The sequence below is a fragment of the Crocodylus porosus genome, unplaced genomic scaffold, assembly GCF_001723895.1.
Source record: "Crocodylus porosus isolate Cpor-Errol unplaced genomic scaffold, CroPor_comp1, whole genome shotgun sequence".
NCBI lineage: Eukaryota > Metazoa > Chordata > Crocodylia > Crocodylidae > Crocodylus > Crocodylus porosus.
This window is the reverse complement of record NW_017728947.1, coordinates 105,061,505-105,083,402: the sequence shown is the minus strand read 5'-3', so window position 1 is coordinate 105,083,402 and position 21,898 is coordinate 105,061,505. Positions and strand designations below refer to the sequence as shown.

Sequence of the window (21,898 nt, the reverse complement as noted above, 5' to 3'; positions counted from 1 at the left end):
TTCTGTCTCTGCCATATCAATCTCCGTGGCCATCCACACACAAGCCAAAACCTTCAAGCTGCAGAGGGGTAACTTAAGCCTGCTCTCCAACTGAGTACGAACCCACCACTCAGGCTCGTCCCAGGATCCAGCAAGCAGGGGATGGCGTAGAGAGCAGAAGTGCAAAATAAGGAGGAGACACCTTCCAGGATGGAAAGGTTTGGGGGCCCAGAGTCCCATCCTACCTCCTTAGCTCAGCAATGCCCCTTACACTGCAAAGTCCCTCATGTGCTACCCATGGATGTGTTTTATAAAAGACCAAGGATTTACATACACAAGCATTACACCTTAGGGCCCTTTTTGATTCTGCATGTTTAAAAATCAGGTTGCCTCAATGGACTTTTTTAGAGTTTGTGGCTGTGTTGCTCCACATGCAAGGGTGGGCAACATGAATGCAAAGCAAAATTGTTTTTAAGGAGCAACTGTGGGTAATAAAGTACTGGATAGTAAGGGGAAAAAGAGGTGGGAAAAATCACTCTGCCAGCCTCTATTACATTTTGAAAGTAATTACTTTGAGCGAGAGCTCATTTGAGTTTCTGCTTCTGCAGAGCTGTGCTGCATCCAGCCCTCCTTTCATTTTCTGTTTGTCAGAAGTGCCCCGTGTAAACCTTTGTGCCAAGTACCTGTATTAAATTGCGGACAGGTCATATTCGATGCATCTGCCATTAAGCAACTTGGGTAAGGAGAAGATATGAAGACTGTTAGAAGGTCTGAAGAAAATTTCATAGTCTGCAATTTACCTTCATTATGTATCGTTCTATCCAATTGTCTAGGTGATGCGCTATATAATATACAAGAAGCTTTCACCAAATAATTTCAAAATGTCCCAGAGAAATAAGGTAGAAGTGGGGGAAAAACCTCATGGTGTTATTTCTTTCTTAAAATCATTTTTACTACCAGGTGATTACAATGACTCATTTATGGCTTGACATTGAAGTCTGTTTCTAGTTCTTAACACATCTACTGATTTGTTACTATAGCGTTACCTCCCAGAACTGAGCTACTGGCTTTTAAAGAAAATAAAGGACTAGATTTGCAGGTACCTACTGTACATGAGGAAAATTGGAACGGATGAGAGCCTACAAGCTTTTTCTCCCTAGGGCATAAGCTGCTTTTCTCAGCAGAGCTGGCTCTTTTCTAATGGTTTTTCTATATCTCACTAGCACTTCTAGCTCATGGCAAAGTAGCCAGAATGAGGATTAGATTAATTAATTAATCCAGAGTTGTGGTTCATCCTGTACCTCAATAAAAAGCACACTAGAATTTGATCCATTATAGGAAAAAAATCAAGTCCGGTAAACACCATAATAAATTATTAGCCTTCTACGCTGAAAAAAAACACAGTACATTACACTTTAGAACAATACCTGTTTATTAACCACAAGCTACAATTTGAGGAAACGCACATCACTGGGAAAATACTGCAAATGTACAGAAATAAAAAGCAGCTGAGAAAAGTTCATTTTTTCACATGATTGGCATTTCACAAAATACTTGAAAAGGCACCAAATTCAATTCTAAAAACATTTCAGTTTTAAAACTGTTTCAATGAAGGTAAATCTCTCTTTAAATTTACAAAATACAGATAAGAAATTTCAACACATTGAAGTGGGATTTAAAATACAAAAGTTTGAGAACAATGCACATTCACAAGAACTGTATAGTATTAACATTCACTGGAGATGCTAACTGCTTATCATGAAAGCAAACCACTAGCATAGTTTATGATGTGATGCAATTTAATCCATGATTTATTTAGCTAATATCACCGAAAGTTAGCATTTCCTTAAAAGAGCAGTCTGGTTTTTATTTGGGAGCCATGAGTGAAGAAATGATACTGAACATGATGTAACGGGGGTTCAGATGACATGTTAAAAGATTGCAAATGCTTAAGAGACCTCCAGAGTACAGCTGAGAGGCTACGACATGGAGTACAGTACTCCATTTGAATCACTATTTTAATCTAGAAAATTTTGATTTAAAAATCACAGTTTTTAGATTGCTTGCAAATTGCACGTTTATCTAGTGAGCCAGACTAAACTAGGAAAGCATCATTTTTTATTTATTCATTAGCTTCATCGGTATTTTAAGCATTAAAGATAAGGTGCAAATACCTAGCTATTTGTCTAGCAATTAACATGCATTCATAAAAATAACCTAAAAGAAGACAGTACTTGATCTTCATAAATTATAGCTCTCGTATTGATCAGTTGTCAGATGACTCATGGGAGTACACACACACACACACACACACACACTACCTACTATCCAGTTTAACAACCTATTTGTGTGTTTTGCACACAAATAATTTTTTTAGGCTCATTTCTGGTTGTGATTTAGCAAAACACTTAAACGTGCTTAAGTGCTTTGCTGATTCAGACTACTCATGAGATGTAAAAAGTAATAGCAATGTAGCCACACCTTCTTTTTGGACTCACAAAGAACACAAGCGTCCCCACTGCTCCTAGCCCCTCGTATCCTGAGCAAGACAAGGACCGACTTAAAAACAGAGCACAATTGTCAACTATACTAAGAATAAATGAGGCCCCCAAACTGACTTTCTGACCTGGCCTCTGTTTCAGCCACATCCCTGAAGAACTTAAGCAGCTGCGATGGTGCTCTCGTCTAGTGCCACCACCAGTGGGAGAGTCTGTCACACTCACCTTCATGCCTTTGCTAGACTTCAGCTCCTGGAAGGGGTCTTGGAGAGGCTAGTATAAGTGTGGCTGCTTCCCTTTAAGCAGCTCAAATCTCCACCCAAAAATGGAGTCACTTTTCAAAATCTTGGTCATTAAAAAAAAGGAAGCAGAACAAATGTTCACCCTTTGCATGTAGATTGGACCACAGTATATTTCTGACCCAATCTACGTGCGTGTCAATCATAGTATGAGCCCTCACTACTGCTGCTACACTTCAGACCCTTGTGTTAAAGTATGCTGCAGGAGAGCCTGCCGACTTCAACAACATATTTGGTCCCACTTAGAAGCACAGCCATGGGTGTTCAGAAACCTGCTTCGCGGCTATATGTATGGGGAGGGCCAAGCTTTCTAGTTACTTAGTGCATGTGCAAATGACAGGCACGTTCACAGCAGAATGGCTTATTCTTGGCATATGCGGGTCCTCTGCAACAGCCCGTGATGCCAGTGGTGGGTAACTGGCCCAGTATCTTGCAAGGAAAGCGTACACAGGTATTTAAGTGATCCCGAGCCACATCTCCTGCAGACGTAGCTAAAAATGCCCATTTTCTAGAAATGAGCATGCGGGGGGAAACCCAAGAACATTGTGCTACTGAAGGAAGGTGTTCTTAATGTGAAGCCCCAATCTATGTACAAGTAAGGTTTTAACCCGTCACTTCTAATAGATGCATAAAAGCTGCCAGCATTTAACTGGATTAAAAACAATCAATGGAACAAGAGAGGGTTAAAAATAGCAAAAAAGGCGATTTAGCTGAATTATTTAAACGGTGTCCTCACAAGGGTCTGTTTTCCAGCCTCTAATTAAAATGACAGGTCACGTGACCACGGTGGTGTACACCTGCACTGAGGATGTCCCTCACCTTTTCACCGCATCCCTTACCCTTCAACATGAGACAGTTCACCTCTTTTTCCCCGTCTGCCCCAATTGCTCTATTTCCCCGTCCCAACTTCGTTGCATCCTTCACACTTTATCCCACGTTTCCTCGCTCCGCTGCCCTGCAGGCACGAATGAAGCTCGTGGTGTCAGGTCAGCATACCCCAGGACCTGCAAGCCTCTGCTGGATGACTTGCCCACACCCTGCCATGGTGCTGCTAAGACAGCTTAGTCAATTCTGAGCATGTGGTTAAAATCCTGGTGCACGCACCTGAAAAGCCACGGGGTCTGAAGTGCCAGACTGCTGTGAGGCTGCTGATATCATCATTCAGGTAACGGCACAGTGTGGAGAAGTGACGGCAGAACGCTACGGGGACCTTGGGAAAGGCACGTGGGCTGATGACATTCATCTTACATGTGGAGATCCATCCCTGCAGGGCTCCATAAGTAAGATTAACATAAATCAGTCCATGGGCCTTTCCCAATGTCCCTGCCATGCTCTGTAGTCATTTCTACAACTGAAATACCCACACCGCAGTCTTCAGAGACAGTCTCCCTCTCTCTCTCACGTACACACAGTGTCCGTGGCTAGAATCTAGTGCTGCATTTTTAAGAGAACCCGTGGGGTACAGGCCATGATAAATTTAATTCTTTTGTAAGAGTCAAACTATCTGCTCATGTTTATATGGGGAAAAAAAATTCATACAATTGGTTTAGACAGAAGTGCTCTTATCTTAGAGACTCTACAGGAGTCTCCCTTGCTTACCTTTGCCATTCCTTCACCCAATTTTCCCCCCTCATTCCACTCCTCCCCTCTCTTCTCTACCTGATATTTTCCTAATTTCCACCTCTTTATGTTCTCACTGACCTCCTGTCACACTTCCAGCATCTTTCAGTCCTTAGAGATCTCAGAACAACAGCAGTCTCCTGTCCCTGAAGAAGGGCACTTACGCCTGAAAGCTTGCAGAGCACTCTTCAAACTACAGTCCTCAGTGGGTCTAATAAAAGATCTCACATCTACCCAAAGATCCTTGCCTATGTCCTTAGACCAACATGGCTACAACCAAAAACCCCTTATCTTTGAGGCACATCCTTTATTATGTCCAGCTACACACATACATATACACTCCACCCATCTTGCTGTTATGTCTGTCAGTGCCACGGCTAAGGAAACAAAATAGGCTGGATTGAAGTAGAGAAAACAGAATTCCAAAACTGGTATCACCTCTCTGTCTATATAAGTCTAGCAAAAAGCGCTAGAAGTTACAAACATGGTAGACCAAGACGAGCTCCTCAATATAAAATATGTTCAGAATAAATCAAGGAACTTGGATAGAGGGGATTAAATCATTTTTAGAACCACTGATTCTTCTAAATTTGCTTTTGCAAGAGTTTGTTGTAGGATAGCTTAAGAACAGGGCCTGCTGTTATAGCAAAAAGCCAAGTTAAGCATTTGCTTTAGAAATAAAGGGTTGCACAGAGTTGGAAACAGAAAGAAGAGCAGTGTGGCAGGTGACCAGGTCAAAAGGTGACTCTCTTTTAAAATGTTCAGGCACGTCCATGTAGTACTGAGTACAACTTCAATTTGGGTAAGCCCAAATAAATTCAAGACTGCAGCTGCATTTTTTCTTTCCCTTTGCAGGAGTAGCTATTACACATGTATAAGAAAAATACATTGGTGCCCTTTATTTAAAAAAAAAAATAGCTGGTAAGATTTCAGACTGTCATCTATAGTACAGGATCAAAAGTCAATAGACACTATAGTCTAACTCACTGAAAGCACTTTTGGTCACCTTTCCTATAAAATACAATATCCTTGGCTTCAAAATATCCAGATCAAAAGTGAAGAATATTCACAGCATAGATACTGGTCAATAAAGAGAACAATTACCCTCACTAAGGGCACAATCCAAAGCTCATTGATGTCACTTGAGAGGATGCCCACTGACTTAGAGGGACTTTCAAATTAGGATCTAGATAGGTACCTCTGGTAGGTAGTTACCTCTTCTGTAAAAGTTCATAATGTAAAACTAATTGCTATTGTGAAATAGCCAAGTCTGCTAACCTCCAGTGTTACTTTCCAAGATTAAGTGCAATTACAGCATAAAAACAGAATATCACACAGGTAGCTGAAATGCATCTTAGATATATGCAGAGATCAGTGCTTAGACTCAGTGCATCTTAGATATATGCAAAAATCAACAAGACAGGCATTTTACACAGTGACATATTTAGTGAAATAGAAGCAAATTGCCATACATGAAGCATCCCAGAGGCATCATTTGTCCTTTTGTCATTCGGGGAGCAAAAGTCAGCCACCCCTAGAAAAGCAACTTGCATGGAGTTTCCTCTCGAACATAAGAGCCAAAATGAGGCAGGTAGGTAAAGGCAGATCCTAGCTGAGCCTCCCATCCACCTACCTTGCCCTCCCTCCTGCCATCATCACGGTTATATATTCTGCATAATCTGAGCCCCCTGCCCCCAAAATGTTCTACAAGGAAACTGTACTGAAGCTGCAGGTGAAAGGAAGATTGTGAAATGACCAAGAAAGCGCATTTACAAGGACCAGATCACCAAGTTATACAGCACTGTTTTTCCTAATACACACAGTTAAACAGTAACTTTTGTCCCTAATATATTGATGACTTCATATTTCAGTTGTTATAAATCTGCAACAGGGGTTGTTAATGTTGAATTCCCAAGCTCAGCATTTCATGAACAGGAGCAGGCAGCCAGCTTCAACTTTGAAGCACAAAAGGACCGTGCAAATGGCAGGATCATCTCGTCAAAACCTTACATGGGTTGCTGCATGTCCAAAGCTGATCTGCCAAGTGTCCCGGATGCATTCTGAATGGCTTTCCACGAAGCCTGAGGAAGGGTTCCAGGGTTGCATATTTAGATGCAAAACAGACTCATTTGTTTTGCACGTGGTCTTTTCATTAGCTAAAACACCAAGTCTTTTGCCAGGAACCATCGCCAGCGATCAGATCCTTCCCAAGTGATGTAACACAGCTGCACGTTCCAGATGATGTTAGGCTGGGACTGGAAGCCAAGTGACCTTGGATCTAGTCCCAGTTCTGCCACACACCTGCTGTGTGACCTTAAAAGCTAATCGTTTAGCTTCGCCCTGCCTCAGCACACCCATCTTTCAAGACAGGGTAACGTTCTCACTGGGCTGCTCTGAGGCAGAATGGCCATAAGGTGCTTTGCGAGTTTCTGAGAAAGCATTAGGAAAGTGCAAAGTAATTGCAGTGTCAGAAACACCGACGAGGCACGAGTCCTACTACCCATATGGTGCTCTATAGCCTTATCCAAGGTCACGTGTGCAAATCTAAATGGGCTCAGAGAGAGTCAATGGAATTTCATAAAGAGATCTCAGGGGCTTTTATACATATACTTACAAGGCATATATGTATGCATGCCATGGAATAGTGCTCTTTTTTCCCCCACCATTTCCTACAAACCTGCTCTTCCAGATCATTAGGCAGTTTCTGTGTGGTCAGATTTCACATCCCATCTCTAGTCTCACTTTCTTCCGACAGGCCAAATTCAGAGCCTGTGACTGCAGATTTCCTCTGCCCTCTGAGGGTATGTGCATTCAGCATCTCCAGCAGCAAATCATAGACTGGGACCACATTTTTGCACTTCATGCTCAAAAGATGCTCCATGCCTTTGTTACTGCAAAGAAGAAGAAAAAAAAAAAGCAGTCAGTGTTCCCTTGCGGTCTGCACGGAGGGGGGCTTAGGGCTGGGAGCTACGGCCTGAGGATCAGCAGGGTCAGAATTTCACCTGTAGGGTTCATCAGGAATGCCTCCAAAGCTGGAAGATGCTTTCTCTAGCCCTTTACCTACAGTGCCTAGCACTGAAGTTGTCAGGTGGAATGGCTAAGAATGGGTAAGTACATGCACAAGAAGTTATTTTCATCTTACAACAATCTAATCCAACACTCAGAAAAAGGGGACCTGCTCAGCAGAGGGAAGGGCCAAATTCACTCTTCAGGGTCCCGAATCGTCTTTGTATAAACAAAGGCAAGAGCATAAACTCTCTCAAGAACAAGTAAAATCAGATGTAAAGCAATGCAGTACATGTATCTAACAGCACTATAGTTTTTAGCCAAAGTTGTCGCCTAAAAAGAGCAGTCTTCCAGAAGAAAGAATTTACACCTGACAAGACTCCCCATTTACTTTTATTACAAGTTATGGAGGACAAGAGTCACTCTGACACCGCAGTGCAGTGTTACACTCCAGTGTAGTCTAATAACTCAGAACAATTTCAGAAGTCAAGCAAAAGCACCGCTTGCAAGATATGGGACATGATTATCAAAACATCTCACACAGAATTACTGACAACCTTAAAACAAACTGCTCTCCCTGGGACTGATCAATACCAGTGGATCTCAGCTCAAGGCAGCCCTCAAAAGATGCCAGGACTTAATTTTCACTTGGTTTTTTTTTTAACTCTTAAGAAACACTAGAGCAATTCTTCTGTTGCAAAGTATCTCAGAATGCTTTTAACACCAGATTCCTATTTGAAATCCCTGGATGTATCTTGTGAATCATGTTTGAACGCTTAATATTCATGGCACCCTGCAGGCACTCTTGAAAGGATCTCAAGCCACCCCTAGGGTGCCATGGCCCCTTGGTTGAGAATCACTCCAGTACACCCTAATGGACACCTTAACTTCAAGAAGAACGTTTATATTCTAAGCAAAAGCCCTGAACAATTCAAAGAATTATAGTAGCAACCAGCAAACCAGCATGGAGTAGAGCGTTTCACTCATAGGAACGACTGTTTTTAAACGGCTTGGTGAAAGACTATCTGATTTTGAGAAGAGCCGCTAACAGCTCTCCGTGAAAACCCACACTAAGTCTGGGACAGACACTCTACCAAAGTACACTCGACCTGTTGATCCCCCAAACAGCACTGGTGGAGATTTCCCATTGAAGGAAATACGCAATTGCTCTTTTAAAGAGAAGGGGGGAAAGGAGTAGAGTGGTAAACTGAATTAAAAGGAGTTGCAATACAAATCGGTTGTAGTTAAAATAATGGAATATAAGATACACACTTTAGTATCAATGCAATACCCTAAGCATTAGGGGTGTGCGAAGCAAGCCCTATTCGATTCAGATTTGGCCCAAATCGGGGGCAGTGATTCAATTCATTGATATGGATCACTGTTCCTGATTCAATTTGGCTGAATCCGAATCTGAAGTTTCGATGCCAATTCAGAGAATCAGCAATTCAGACAAACACAGCTTTAAATGTTTTTCCTACATACCTTCCAGGTGTGGCTCACGAACGCTGCGATGCTGGGGGCCCTCCACATGCTCAGTGGTGAACCCAAAAGTACTTCTGGTCCACTTCTGGGCCCCCCTGTGCTACCCCAGCTTGGCGATTGGCTGTGGGGGGGACCCTGGGTGCCCCCCCCGGACCCAGGAGGCACCAGTCACTGAGCCGGGGGTGGGGCTCAGTGGACCTGGAAGTGCTTCTGGTCCACTTCCAGGTCTGCTGCTGCGTGCACTGGGGGGGGACCGTGCTCCTGTGGGACGCTCCATGCCCCCCAGCATCACAGCATTCGAAAGCCACCTGCTACCTAGAGGTATGTAAAAAAACATTTAAAGTTATGTCTATGTCCAAATAGCTGAATCTTTCTGCATATCTCTGAATTAATTTGGAGGGTTCCAATTCCATTCAGAGAGATTAAAGGGTCCTTGGATTCGATTTGGCCACCGAATCGGGTCAAATCTCTGCCAAATCAAATCAGGGACCAAAGCTTCACAAAGCCCTACTAAGTATCAGCAAACACTTCAGCCATTTAGTTGGTGGGATTAAATTAACAACTGTTCCCCCGGGCACCCCCGGAGAAGACTAGGACCAATGGATACAAACTCCTGGAAGGCCGCTTCAGGCTTAATACCAGGAAAAACTCCTTCACAGTCAGGGTGTCCGCACTGCGGAAGAAACTCCCTCCAGAGGTGGTGCAGTCACCTACCCTGGAGGTTATCAAAAGGAGACTGGACAGTCACCTCGCTGGGGTCACCAAACCCTAGTTTTCTTCCTGCCTAGAGCAGGGGGGCTGGAGCCAATGATCTGCAAGGTCCCTTCCAGCCCCTCACAATCTATGGATCTCTAAATATTATAATAATATTAAGGGAAAGTGCTAACATTTTTACACTGAAATTAAGAGCTGGGCTGTGGTTTGCTGCTGTAACAACAAATGCTACAACTGGAAAGTACCATGTAGTTTGCTAAACATTACCTGGCATGCCTCACATGAGACAGTAGCATCAATAAGTTAGCAAGGCGAGTTGTTTGCTGCTGTGAGGAGATCCCAGTTTTGGCAATAACCCACACCAAAGCATCGGTTACTACATTGAGTAAGTGATGGAGCTTCTGGCTGCTTTCAGGCTCTTCTGCTGATAATGGAAACATACCTAAACAAAGACGACAGAAAAGCACCGGCAAGTCATGTTTTCCAATTGCAGCATTAATGGGCTTCTGAAGTAACGGTTCAATAGAACCTGGAAAAATACATTTCCAAACCCACTAAAACTATGTTTTGCTGCTCCAATATATATCTACATGCTATTTAACTTTGATTTTTTATTCTGTGACCAGTTGTCATGCATTTGCATACTGAATAAGCATCCCCCAATTGAAACCATTAATATTTGCAATATATGCCAAAGACACAGAGCCAGATTCTTGATTTGATGGCTTGAGCTTATCCTAAGCTGTGGGAAGAAGCACAAGTAATATTACACCACTTCCACATGCCCTAGTTTGGGTCTTCTAAAGGGGTTACTCTAGTCTGAGTAAGAGCAATGTCATGATTACTCTAACCTGCCCTGGATATAAAAGTTGCTTCCCACCTCTGAAACATGCCAGGCCCAGGAATAGGGAGCCAGCAGAAACTGGTATGCATCTGTATTTGGTGCTTTGCTGAAACAGATATTTATTGACTATTAGATGAGGCCCAGCCAACTCCAAATTGTGACATGTTAAAACAAATACAGAACTTACAGAAAGACCAGGCAAGCAACTGATTGGGCACAGATAGGGCAAACGCACAGAGACAGATATTTAGTGAGGGACAGAGCTGTGAATGTTATCAGTGGAATAGCGTAAGGGATTTACTAAGAGTACCAGTCTATTCTCTTCTGGACTCCTAGGTGTCTGAATTTGATCATCCACATGGCATTCTTTGGATACATACATCCCAAAAAACTGCTTACCCAGAAGTTGGCATTCTACAATGCCCACGTAGCCTTACGCACCTGGAGGGCAATGTAGATGCCCAGGTCAATCATCTGTTCTGGCTACAAAGTGAGTACATGCTCCTATGTCTTCCCCCCCACCAGATGAGTGGCAAGGCTACTCAACTGGGAAGCTGGATGCCCTGGGTCCCACTCATCCAAGAACAGGTTTGAACCTAGGTCCTAATAACATCTCAGCTCAGCACTCTAACCACCTCACCACTACTTATCCTTGTCTCTAGCACTGCTTTTGAAGCTCTTCCTCTGGGCAGCCAGGGAGGGAAGGCATGTAGGAGATATATGGGGCCAGGAAGAAGGGAGCAAGTAAGAGGTTGTGTGGCTCCAAGGATTGTGCTGGCTTGGAAGGAACAGAGCCCTAGCTATCATAAGCCCTTACCTACAGTTGGACAGATGCTTATTCCCTGCCATCAATTCTTTCCCCAAAGACTGTGTAAGTGGCTCAGCTTCCAAAGGAGCACTGGAAAAGGGTGTGAACAGCAGCTGCTTCTAACATGGTGATTAAAGGATGCAAAAGAGGCCCTGGTCCAAACCTCCACTGGGTGAGGGGGATCCTGGACCACCAGCATCCCAGGTGAGTACCAGGCCACACACCCATGCCCATTAGTTGTGGGGTTTTGACAGCTCAGTTTCTGGATGGCTAAGGATGCAACATGTCCAGAAGGAGCACAGGTAGAGGCTCTGGACACTAGGGCACACATTCACTTTGTGCGACTATGTAGCCAACAGTACACTCTTGCTGCAAAGTAAAGGTCATGTTTCAGGTTGCATACTGCTGTAGAATAGAAATATTACCTGCAAATCAAGGGAAATTATTCTTGTACTCTATTCGGTACTTGTGAAGCCTCACCTAAAGTACCATGTCTAGTTTTGGGCCCTGTGCTTAAAACAAGACATGGACAGTTTAGAAAAATTCCAGAAAAGAACAACAAAATTAATTCAAAGTCTTAGAAACATGACTTATAAAGAAAAACTGACAGAACTAGAATTATTTAGTCAGGTTGGGATATTATTGTAGCCACGATGGTCCAAGAAATGTCAAGAGTCAAGGCAAAGCTTTTTTGTGATATCTGGTGTAGGAACAACTGTATAGTTGGGAGAAGTGTTGGACAAGCTTTCAGACATCACATGCCCGTCCTCAGGTCAGTGACCTTGGCTCTTGGATTATTTAGTTTGAAGAAGAGAAAACTGAGGGATGCAGATATAATAGTCTGTGCTTGCAGGGGTCAGGATAAGGAGGAGTGGGCTTTAAATTACAGCAAGGGAAATTTAGGATGGAAATTAGGAGCTTTCTGACTATGAGGGTGGTCCAGCTACCTAATAATAGTGGGGAATCTCCATCCTTGGAAGTTTTTAAGAGCAGGTTAGACAGACACTTGTCTGGGATTATTTCATTAAGGTTGGTTCTGTCCTGAGCCTGGGGCTGACTAGATGATTCATCCAGGTGTGTAGGGCTGTGTCTCCATAACAGTAAGACACAGGTTGGCATTCTGCATTTTTGGGACCTTACACAACCAAACAATTGTCATGTAGATGACTAAATCGGGATGTCTGGGCATGCAGAAAAAAAAGGATTGCGACCCTGAAGCATTAATTATGGACACAAAGTGTTAAAAAATATTCTCTCTGATGACACCAGATAACTATACCAATGGAAATAACTGAAAACACACTACAAGACATTCTGGAAAACTCAACTCAGACTGGAAATTTGAGAGACATGTCAGCTATTGGAATCTCTTGCTGAGTGCTCTTTTTATTTCCAGCAAGGGAAAAAACCCCAAGATTTTATGTTAATGCCACCCTCAGAATAAGTACATAGCATTGAATCCAGCATACACTGCTTGAATCCCAGCAAAATTATAATAAATACATACTGAAGGGCTTCCCAAAATTCCCAGCACTGTATATACATTGCTTTCAGAAATCAAGGACTAACAGTACTATTGCTGTGGGCTCCTAAATCAATTAGACACTTTTTTAAAAATCCCTGTTTAATTGCTTCTATGTTTAAAAAACAGGCACATGCTAACAGCCGCCACCCACAAGAGATCAGCACAACGCAAACACTGCAAAATGATCGATAGACATAGCCTAGGTTTGCCTGCAGGTGCAATGAAAGAGCCTAGCAGTGCACCAAAGATGTAGATACGTATACTTACATCAGTAATTTATAAACCCCATACATTAGAGCTCCAATTTAGGGGTAAGGACCACATTCCCTTTACAGGGATCATGTTTAAATTTTTGCATAAATCTCTAAAGTGGCCTTTTTTCCCTACCCCCAGTCACCATATTACAACCCCACACCAGAGACGATTTACAAATTGAGGTTTTAATTAAACTTAACTTCTCCGAACAAGCAAATAACCTTGCCTGAAGAGGCACCACTGCTATTCAGTCTCCCCATCACCTTCCTGACTCTCCAGGAATGCTACCCACGTTCCTGGCTGCGTCCCCTTCAGAGGAATCCCAAATCCATCACTGAGAATGTACCGACAAATATGAGCCTGGCTTTCCATTATGAACATGAAGAGACCTTTGTACGTCTGGGCAGTTCTTTACCCATCTTGACAATCTGCTGCACCAGATTTAAATCACAGCGATCAATGCAGCACGTTATTAAAGAAGGGCAAATCTCTGTTTTTGGTAAAAATCCTGGTATGCCACTTATTTCTAGACAGACAGCAGCTGGACGTGATTCTGAATTGTGCTGGGACTTGGACTGAAATCAGCTGACGTAAACAATATCCGATTTGTTTATGTAGAGGTTGCATGGGGGTTTCCGGCGAGAAGACCTACTCTGCAATGAAATTACAGTGGGCTGCGACTCACAAGGCAAGAACAACACTTGCTCATGCTTTGGAAGAGACTGCACACTGCAGATGCGATTCCCAAAGAGCACTTGGCAGACAGATCAGCTGAATGCTTTGAAATGTTTCTGCTGATGAACTGAAATGAAAACGGCCACAAATTGTTAGAGAGGAGGTTCAGGCTGGACATCAGGAGACATTACTTTACCGTTACGGCTGCTAGGCTCTGGAAGGGGCTCCCAAGGGAGGCGGCACTCTCTCCTACCCTGGGAGTCTTCAAGAGCAGGCTGGACAGATGTGTGGTTGGGGTGATATGACCCCAGCCCCCCGTTCCTGCCCAGGGCAGGAGGTCGGACCTGATTATCCGTTTAGGTCCCTTCTGACCCTAAGCACTATGATACTATGACATTATGAAAATAAAACACAGGACAGTCACTCCGTCCAATCAGTTGCTTTACTGGCATCTAGGGAGACAAAGGGGCTTATTACACTGTGAATGCACCAGGATACAGAGTTAGTGGCAGAATTCCTTGCTGTTTCCCCAGCATCAAAAAGAGCATACTCTTTGCCCTTTGGTGGTCTATATAACCAAGGACAAGGACTTTCAAGCCCATTTTAGTCCATCTAGCAGGGGCCTAGAATTTGCCAGAACCAACAAAAAGCCACTAAAAAAAGTGTTAGCAACAAAAACACTTTTCCTTTCACTCTATTTCAAGGATCTTTATATCTGGGAATATTTTTGCCATTTTTAGAAAAAGATTATTTGCCCACCCTATATAATCAGCACAACTTGACATATCTCAAAAGGTAGATGTGCACTTACTGGAATTGAGAAGGATCATAGCTTTGACACACAGGTATTCCTTGTGCTGTAATTTCAGCGCTCGAAACCTCGACGTTGTGGCCAGGAGCATATCAAAGATTTCCAAAATTCCTTCTACGCATTTCCCCTCATCCCTACAGACACGTTTAAAATATTACTGAAAATGATGTGCAATATTCGGCTCCCCCCTCCCCCGCAAAGTATTATTTTATCCTAAGATACATATATGAATTTATATTCAGGCCATTTTGTAAGCAGTTCAAAACAACACTTAGCAAACTAAAGTCTTTGACTAGTGATAATCAGTACAACTCTAATGAAGTCAGACTCCTATTTATGTCACATACATTTTAGACAACTGAGATATTTAAAAACCAGACAGCAGAGAAAGATGGCATGAACAGAGAAAATCTTTGAGAATTTCCAAATGAATATGATCAGAGAGAAATCAACTTAAAAGGTGCATTATATGTAACAGGTCACCTCTATTATGCAACTGATTTTTGCTAGTTCCTCAAGTGTTTGCTTAAAACAGGTTTAACTAGGTGTTAAAATGGTCCCATTTTGTGAGATATTTCATCTACCAAGTTAATTGTCCTGCTGGACAGCTAGTCTGAGGCACTACATTGTGGAAGCGGTGCAGGGAACACTAGGATCTTGAATCAGCTAAAATCATCTCTGAATTCCTATGACCTCATCATTTGATTTGCAGATGCCAAAGATTCCTTCATAGTGTGGTCTTGTTCTTAGAAAGTGGCTGGCGTGTACTGTCTGAAAAGAGTGGACTTTCAGATCTGTGTTCTGAAAACGTCACTGCTCAGAAGCAACTGGACGCAGCTAAAAGCAGATCTTTCAGCAATCAAAAATCCAGGAATGTGGCATGCAGCACTTTTAGCTTGAGAATTTACTTATGAAGATCCTTTTTTGTTTTGGAAAACTTAATTACATTGGGGGGAGGCAACCTCCAGCATGGGTGTCACAAGTGGCACAGGCAGCCTCCGTGCAGCACTGGTAAATGCGAGAAGAGGGAGGCAGCACAGTGGCAGATAAGCCAGGGAACAGAAATCAGAGCATCAGAACAGACAGAGAGCACAGGGCAAGAAGCAGAAAGCAGAGCAGAAGATTGGGTAAGCAAAAGGGCTCAGTATGGCACACTGGGGATAATTTGCAGCATGCCTGCCAAACAGGTTGACCCCCGCTGAATTATATTATTATTGTTATTAATTGCAAGTGCTACTGCAGTAAAGCTTCAGTCACGTAGCAGAACCCCATTGTGTTAGCTAATGCAAACCCAGAATAAAATTATCATTCCTGTCTCTCAGAGTTAATATCTAGGGAACAACAGGCCAGTAAAGACAAAAAAAAACCAGAAGAAAACTATGGGCAATACTTGGCAGCACAATGACCAGAGATCTCAGCACTCCAGCTGCTAACTATTGCCAAGACTTCATTGCAAAGAAAAATTTTAGGATGGGGTCTGGAGAAGGACGAGCTAGCCCAGCTTGGAGAGAAGTGAACTTGCTCAACAAAGCATGTGTGTGAAAAGATGCATTGCTGCAGGGTCAGAATATCTTAATAAAAACCAGATCAGGAACTAAACACATCTTGTAAACATTTCTAAATGTACAGAATAATCTTGATGTCTGTTAACCCAGGATCTGCTCCCATTCACAGAGATGAGGGAATGTACCTAACGAGCCTTCAGTATTTCAACTGTCCTCTCAGGATTTTCCTACAAGAACCCAACACACATTGCTTTTTCTCAGTGATGTCTTACTGTTACCTTGAACAACTCATACGCTAAGACTTCTGAAAGCTGAATTAGCTTCCTTTGCTATAGAAGCAATTTTGCCTTTTAACTATTTGCAGCATATGCAACAACACTTTACAACTGACATAAGCACGTTGCTTTTATGGATCTGAATTTTTGCTTTTTATTCATGTGTCAACAAGTTTAAACATTTTAAAGCCAGCTTGGACAGTAGATCGCTACACTAACTTTTCACCTTTAGGAAAAAGGACTCCAGTTTTGATCATGTCTTGCAGAAAAACGGTCATGCTACATTTCACAGATTTAGCTTGCTCTGCTAAGGAGATGCCTGAAAATAATATTTTCACTTGTAACAAATGAAAATTAACCTATAGGAAAAAATTCAGTTGTCCTTCTCTACACAGTCAGAAATTAAAGTTTGGTTATGGATACAGATGGATAATATAAGTGGTGTTTATGTGATACGATTTGGTCAGATATCTGTTTTTCTGGGAGAATCAACTTAAATGGCAAAAACTAACACACACAGTATTGAATTTAAAATATTAAGTTATATGCTTTACACTTGGGGGTCTATAGATCTGGACAATGACAAAAATAAACTTAAGTCAATATTGGTAAATAGAACATGATTATTTCTATGACCAGACTAAAGAGTTCAGAAGTTTCTAATTCACTTGAGAATATTCTTTATGTTTAGAATTCTTGATCCATTTTAGAGATTAGGGACCTCAAGACATTACCATGGTAACGTCATTTATTTCCTTTATTTTAGCGTGATACATTAATAGCATCCCTAATGCCTACCCACTTATTTTCATCCATATGCTGAAAAGCAATGCAAGCTTAAAAATCAAATATATGCATGTATATAAATATATATATGTTTTTTCTCACCTGTCTAAAACAAGATCTGGTGCAAAAATTAGTTTGCCGGGATGATCAATCGATCTCCACATAAGACCCACCATTAAAACTTCCATCCAACAACTCTCCAAAAGCCTCACTTGGTCATACAGACTAAGCTCTATGAAGCCTAAAACAATGAAACAGCATCAGATGTGTCCACCTATTATTTTTCTCTACTTACAGAACAGCAAAGACATTAAAAAAGCAAAGAAAATATTTCAGATGTTTGAAACAAAAAGCCATGTGTGCATATACTGGGGAGAAAACCATTAGATTGAAGTGTTCTGTTCTGGAATCAAGGGTGTAAATCTTGATCAGGAATAAGACATTCATGGGCACATAACGAGACAAGTGAGGAACTAACACAAACATCATAAAGGACCAATCCAATGGTCGCAACCATGTTTAGGCCGAAGTTCTCAAACCCTGGTGCCTACCACTAGCAAAGAGTTTCCATTTCAGATGAGGTAGGGTTCCAATTCTTCAGACACCATATAATGGAGTATTGACTATACAGGCTGTTTATTCCTAGCCTTCTTCAGACAGCTGTGTTGTGACCTGAAACATGAGATTTCTATATCCACTCAAAATTGTTGCTTTCTTGCCTGAAACACTAGAGGATGTTCTCACGATAGACAGAGTAAAGAGCAAATGGTCTCAAGTTACAGCAAGAGAAGTTGAGGTTGGATATTAGGAAAACTTTCTTACTAGGAGGGTGGTGAAACACTGGAACCTAGGCTAAGTATAGACAGTCAAAAAGCCCAAAGTTGAATCAGTGCAATCTTTGCAGGTTAGTCTAAGCTGCACAGATTAAACTGAGGGACAAGTTAGCAGACATCTACCTTTGATTCAAGAAATGCAGCCACATGCCTGCAGTGGCTCAGACCAGTAGCCGGGGGCTGCTAGAGCAGGCTCTCTGGCATGTAACCAGCATGAGATGTGTGTTCACTTCCTCTTCCTGCGGCCCTTGAGGTCTCTGGGATTTGTGTTTCCCAATCACATCAGCAGGACTCTGCAGGGTTGCTCATTACTTCCTCTTCCTGCATCCAGGTACCTCTGGGATTTGTAGTCCACAGTTGCAGCCAGCCAAGTTTGAGCATGAGAAGAGGCATTTAACCCCCACCCTGGCCCCAGACCCAAGCCAGGGTTGACTGGGGGGGGGAATTCCCCCCCCCACCGCAGACATGGCTGCCTCCCCACCTGGGCTTGCCCCTCCCCTTTGTCAGCCAATCCTCACTGCTCCATTTAGGGAGCAGAGGGGTGGGGCAACACTTCTTTGCTGGAGTAGACAGCCCAGCCCAGCCCAGGTCTGATTGTGATTTAACTTGAACCTGGCAGGGGTCTGGGACAAAGTTTCATAAGCCAGTTTGATCCAAATCAGTGAAGTCTGATACTACATTCAACCAGGTTTATTTTAAACCAGTTTCAGCCATCTTGAAACTGATTTATGTGCACTGAGCTTCTGTTCTATTACAGATTTAAATTAGTTTCTGATCACTTAAACTGGTTTATGTGTAACTTCTGTCCCTAGCCACAGAGAGGGGATGGAATCTCCACCTTTGAAGATTTTTAAGGCCTGGCTAAACAAAGTCCTGGCTGGAATGATCAAGCTGAGGATGGTCCTGCTTTGAGCAGAGAGTTGGACTACATGTGACCTCCTGGGTCACTTCCAACCCTAATGTTCTGATTCATTAAAACATGCAATTAATTTTAAAATTTGACTGAGTAAAAGCACATAAATGAGCCCCTATGATGTGTGTCAGGGTATGAACTTACCTTCAAGTAGCTGATGCTCTACAACTAGCTGTGTACACATCCTTAACTGTGGCGCATAAAAAGGTAGCTTCTCCCTTAATGAAAGTGGAAACAACTGCCTCTCATTTACTGTACAGTAAGTTACAGTGGGAGTTTTAACCTTGACTTTACTCACAGTAATTTGTTCATACGACCATACCCTAAGCTACTGGACTCTATGTCTAGAATGAGTCTCATAGATCAAGGCACACTGCATAAAAGATCATTTCTTTCTAACCATTTTAAAATTTGTTGACTTTCAATTTCAAAATACTCTCTTCTTGTATGAAGAAAAAGGACAAACAAGAGCACTGAATTTCCCCCCAACCCTGTGTATTCTCTGATTCAACTGCCACATAATTGCCATGGAAGTCACTACAGGATTCATCACTTGCTGCATGGTTGTGCTCAAGACCCTGAGCTTTCACTGTTTGTAAAGTATGTTTCTAGACCTTGTTGCTTGAAATAAAATCTTGGAAATGTCTTCCTGACTAGGAACAGAAGTTACACATAAACTGGCTTAAGTGATCAGAAACTCTTTTAAACCTGTAACAGAACAGAAGTTCAGTGCTCATAAACCAGTTTCTAAATGGCCCAAACTGGTTTAAGATAAACCTGGTTGAATGTAGTATCAGACTTAATGGACTTAGGTCAAACCAGTTTTTGGAACTTCTGGCCCAGAAGCCTTCCTTGTTCAAGTTAAATCAGTTCCCCAGCACCCCAGGATGCTTTGCAGCCCTGGTACTGTCTGCTCAAGCAGAGTACGGTTGGCCCTACCTCTCTGCTCTCTAGCTAGAGCAGTGAGGATTGGCTGACAAAAAGGGTGGGAAAGCAGGCTGGGGATGCAGCCTGGTCTGCTTTTCAGAGGTGGAGCAGCCTCTGCCAGACTTTTCCTCCACTAGAGTGGCAGGGGAGTGGACATGGGCCAGCAAGCTCAAGTGGAAGGGACGGAGAGGGATTTTAACCGCCTCCATGGCCCAGGAGACCCCCAACCCAAGTCTGCATGGGGGGGAGGGAGGGCTGCCACACTTGGATTCATAGTCTTTAGGGGCTGGAAGGGACCTCCTGAGATCATCGAGTCCAGCCCTCCTGCCATAGGCAAGAAGACTGCAGGGCCTTTTGAAGGAGTCCAGAGTAGGTGCTTGCACCACCTCTGGCGGGAGTCTGTTCCAGACCCTGGACACTTGGACTGTAAAGAAGATTTGCTTATGTCCAGTCTAAATCAGCCTTCCAGGAGTTTGTGGCCATTAGACCTTCTTATCCCTTAGGGAGCCTTGGTGAACAATGGTTCTCCCAGATCCTGGTACACGCCTCTTATATACTTATAGGCTGCCACCAAGTCCCTCCTGAGCCTTCTCTTCTCCAGGCTGAAGACTCCCGTGTCCCTCAGCCTCTCCTCATAAAGCCTGCTCTCTTGACCTTTGATCATGCAGATGGCTCTCTGGACTCTCTCAAGATTATCCACATCCCTCCTGAAGCGGGGGACCCAAAACGGGATGTGATACTCCAGCTGTGGCCTCACTAAGGCCAAGTAAAGCAGGAGGATGACATCTCCTGCCCTCGCCACCCCACTCCCTGTTCCAGTGGAGAGCAGGGGGCGAGGCCATGCCCTGGCCAGGACCAGCAGGGTAAGCAGGGAAAAAGGATTTAATCCCACCCCCCTCCTCTCTCCCACCAGCACAGGACCCCACCCAGGGTCTGCCTGGCTTTTCCCCCTGCTCGAGTGGTAGGGGGCATGGCCAGACGCTGGGCTGAGGCAAAGAGGGAAAGGGAGAGGGATTAAACCTCCCCCTCCCCTCTCCCACTGGCAGAAGATCCCAGCTGGGGTCTGATCCTATGCCAGTGGGGGAGGGGAGTGGGAGTTAATCCCTCTCCCTCCCTACTCTTCACCTCAGGCCTGCGCAGCAAGCAGGGGGGAAAGCCAGGCAGACCCTGGCTGGGCTCTGAGCCAGTGGGAGAGGGAGGAAGCGGGGTTTAATCTCCCTCCTTACCCTCCATTGTGTCTCATGCTGCCTCCCTAGGGGCTGGTATCTAGCCATGCCCCCCACTGCTTGGGCACAAGCCTGGCAAGGACTGCTTCTCCCCTCCCCCTCCAGGCACACCCTGGCTAGGTACTGTGCAGGCCAGGGTGGGGGTTTAAACCCCTCCCCAATCATACTCAGCTCAGCTTCCCTCCAACCTTTTGGCCACTGCTGCAGGGAAGGGAGGGCTGCTCTAGCACCCCCTGGCTTCTAGCTTGAGCTGCAGCAGGCATGTAGCTGCATTTCAGGAATCAAACCCAATTCACTTGCAAATTGGTTCAATCTACACAGGTTAGACTAACCTGCAAAATTGAATCAGTTCAGGCTCAGGCTTTTAAAATGTCTATACTTAGCCCCTGAGTCTGCTTAGAGTCAATGTTTCAAGATATCAGAAATATAACCTCCTCCATTTTGATTAATGGAGCATTAACACTGAAACTTAGATGACATTTTTAAGCCTGTTGATGTCTCAAAAACAATGGGCTGCTGTGCTTATCCCAAACCACTTCCCATGCAAAAATTTCCAATTGCCCATGGCCCATGGCCACCAAAACCTACAGGTTCACATTCTGGCATTATCTACAAAATAAGCATTGTTAATACAAAAAAACCACATCTGGAACAGTAGGGCTGTGCGAGGCTTCGGACAAAACTTCAGATCCAGAGAAGCTTCAGATGCTTCGGGGTCCCAAGCAGCACATCCGGGTCCAAGCGCTGGCCTCGTTTGGCTTCCCAAAGCGGTTCGAAACCACCTCAGCCATAGGGTATAACGGGGAAACAATAAAATATTTTTAATTTTGTTGTTTTTTATCCAATTTGGATGAAATTTTCAGGGATGGTAGACTCTGAAAGGATGAAGCCTATCAAGTTTCAAGACAATCGGT

The 21,898-nt window shown here is 43.5% G+C and overlaps 1 protein-coding gene and 1 long non-coding RNA gene across 2 annotated transcripts in view; both read right to left on the bottom strand.

The window, feature by feature from the left end:
• Positions 1-1,449: 1,449 nt before the first annotated feature.
• LOC109320651 lies at positions 1,450-3,123 on the bottom strand. The gene is made up of 3 exons (XR_002103833.1): positions 2,288-3,123; positions 2,056-2,061; positions 1,450-1,460 (listed from the first exon to the last, which is right to left on the bottom strand). It is a non-coding gene; the product is annotated as an uncharacterized LOC109320651 (long non-coding RNA).
• Positions 3,124-5,083: 1,960 nt separating this feature from the next.
• The window catches only part of ESR2 (estrogen receptor 2), a 65,606-nt gene continuing 48,791 nt past the window's right edge, over positions 5,084-21,898 (bottom strand). The window contains exons 7-11 of the mRNA XM_019550840.1: positions 17,188-17,326; positions 14,520-14,653; positions 9,869-10,043; positions 7,074-7,287; positions 5,084-5,959 (exon numbers count right to left, since the gene is read on the bottom strand). Of these exons, the coding sequence (XP_019406385.1) occupies positions 7,116-7,287; positions 9,869-10,043; positions 14,520-14,653; positions 17,188-17,326 (620 nt within the window). The 3' untranslated portion in view covers positions 5,084-5,959; positions 7,074-7,115. The remainder of the gene's footprint in view (positions 5,960-7,073; positions 7,288-9,868; positions 10,044-14,519; positions 14,654-17,187; positions 17,327-21,898) is intronic.